At 37.1% G+C, this 2,911-nt stretch overlaps 1 protein-coding gene across 1 annotated transcript; it reads right to left on the reverse strand.

The window, feature by feature from the left end:
* Positions 1–239: 239 nt before the first annotated feature.
* On the reverse strand, positions 240–806 carry LOC113312221. The gene has a single exon (XM_026560976.1). The coding sequence runs from the start codon at positions 804–806 to the stop codon at positions 240–242; it is 567 nt and encodes a 188-aa protein (XP_026416761.1).
* Positions 807–2,911: the final 2,105 nt, after the last annotated feature.

Below are 2,911 nucleotides of genomic sequence, written 5' to 3' on the forward strand. Positions count from 1 at the left end.
CCAACTATCTCCTTTCGACCTTGTCATCACGTACCTAAAAAAAAGAAAAGAAACGAACAACAATAAAATTTTCTAATCAAAGCTAGAAGTTCTTGTCTACCTTGGAGCAAGGGAAGGCATAAATTGGTAAAGAATTTCACATCATTCGTAGAATAATAATTAAGATAGAAGATGTGAAGAAAAAAAATCAGGGCAATTGATGGTTAAGACAAATATACATCTGTTAGCATTAGCAGCATTTAACTGGTCAGCCTTCTTTTTTTACATGTGCGAGAGTCATGGCCTCCCAAACCGCAATACCTGCAAATTCTAGGTTTTCTTGCTTCTTTTGACAATTCTATACCACTCTTGATGCGCAAATCTTCCGCTGCATTTTCCTTTCCTTTCTCAGTCTTCCTACCTTTGGTTTGGGAGATGCGTGGGTCACCTATGATCGTATTAGTAGAGGAAGAGACACATAAAGCATCGTTAGGTACTTCTGTAGTTGTAGAAGCGGCATATGACTGATCTGTAGTTGATTTTGGTTCAACGTCAGCAAATAATTCTTTCTGCATGTCTTGACCATGTTCTTTTCCAAGTTCAACAATGTCAATTTCCTTGATTTTTTCAAAATCTTGGTTAAGAAAATCTATTGCCACATCATATGCTTTCTCTGACTTACCCAAGTACATATATGCTAGCTCAACTGATCGACGACAGTAATGAATAATTCGCATGGCTTCCATCCCAGCCTTGCCATCTTTTATTTCCAAGCGATCAGAATTCAAAACTAAAGACTTGTTTGCATTCTTTGTCCACCTTTCCATTACAAAATAAGATGGAATCTCTACCACATAAAGACGAGATACTAAAATGTGATGCAAATGTCTACATGGTATTCCCTTAAAATCAAAATTTTGGCAACCACATGTACCCTTTTTTGTCACTTCAAGATTATAGTTTTGACACCTAAACTTGACAAACAAGCTTGAGATAGCAACGCTTGCGAGTTCGACCGAGCAGTGCTCTAACAATCTCCTCCTTTGTCAAATTTAGTGACAAAACTATCTATACATATGGATTACAAAATAAATAAACTTTGTAGCTTCTCATCCAAATACTTTTTTTTCCTTGGTTCTTCAACATTCCTTGAATTCTTCGTCACTCCAAGTACTCCAGTGATTCTAAATGTGTTCAACTCAGCATCATAGTTGTTGAAGATCCGTGGCCATAACAATAAGAAAACAAATGTACTCAATTATTGTTATACAGTATCATATTATTAATTTAGATTCAATCATAAAGCCGAAACTAAATGCATTCATCAAGGAGTTTTAAGATACAAGATAACCCCTATAAAATTCCACAGCCGCACACCCCGCAAGATATTACCATTAAGCACAAGTTCAAAAGAACTCTCCCCCATTTGATGTCATTCCCGAAAGAATAACAAGAGCGACCTTAATTTCGAAAGAAAAGAAGGATTTTGAAACACAAAAAAGATACCAAAAAGATAACAACAATCCTACAGAAACTGAACTTGGAATGTACCTACTGGAGTTTCAGACTCAATTGCCCAAAAGATAAGAATAAGCATAGGGGCAAGAGTCATCGAAACAATTTAATGAACCAAAACAACACCAATAGACTGCCGCAAGTGTTGGAAAGTTGCAGTGTCTAAGGGTTTGGTGAGAATATCAGCCAATTGTTGGTCGAAAGGCACAAATTCCATGCCAATGATACCGTTTTCATTAAGATATCGAATAAAATGGTATCTTATATCAATGCGCTTTTTTCTTGAGTGCTCAACAGGATTCTCAGTAATTCGAATCGCATTGGAGTTATTACAAAAAATCTTCATTATTCCAGTACCAATCCGTAATCAGCAAGCATTTGTTTCATCCATAGGAGTTGAGTACAACATGATCCGGCAGCAATGTACTCTGCTTCACATGTAGACAGGGATTGAGAGTTTTGCTTCTTGCTATACCATGCTACAAGATTGAGACCCACATAGTAAAAGCCCCCTGATGTACTTTTTCTGTCTTCTACACATCCTGCCCAAATCAACATCAGAATAAGAAGAAATATCAGTATTAGTATCAAAAGTATATGAGAGACCATACCCAACAATGTGATTTATGTATCATATGATTCTTTTTGCAGCTGCAAGATGAGATTCTCTTGGATCCGCCTGAAACCTGGCACAACAACCAACACTGAAGGAAATATCAGGTCTAGTAGTTGTAAGATATATAAGGCTACCTATAATAGATCGATAAAGTTTTTGATCCACTTTTGCTCCTTTCTCATCCCTATGTAATTTACCAGTAGTAGGCATGGGAGTCAGCTTAGGAGACGACTTATCCAGACCAAATGGGGATTTACTTGTCCCAGGAGAAGTACGCACGTAATATTGACACAAGATTACGTGCGTGCTTCTCCTGGGACAAGTAAATCCCCTCCTTATGTTGTTGAATTTGTAATCCTAAGAAGTATCTTAATTCACCAACATTGCTCATTTCAAATTCTTTATCAAGAGAGACTTGAAAGTCTTTTGCGAATTTCTCAGAAGTTGATCCATAGATGATATCATCTACATATATTTGAGCAATTACAACATCTTTCCCACTCCATTTGGTAAGCAATGTTTTATCAGCTCCTCCTCTTGAAAATCCTTTTCTAATAAGAGAGGCAGTAAGTTTCTCAAACCAGGCTCTTAGTTCTTGTTTCAATCCATATAATGCCTTCTTGAGCTTCAGTACGTGATCTGGGAAGTCAGGATTTTCGAATCCCTTAGGTTGAGCGACAAAGACTTACTCTTTTAGAATTCCATTCAGGAATGCTGATTTTATGTCCATCTGAAACAATTTAACCTTGAGAAAGCAGGCATGAGCCAATAAAAGTCGAATGGACTCAAGACGTGCCACAG

The sequence above is a fragment of the Papaver somniferum genome, chromosome 9 (genome assembly GCF_003573695.1).
Source record: "Papaver somniferum cultivar HN1 chromosome 9, ASM357369v1, whole genome shotgun sequence".
Classification (NCBI taxonomy): Eukaryota; Viridiplantae; Streptophyta; class Magnoliopsida; order Ranunculales; family Papaveraceae; genus Papaver; species Papaver somniferum.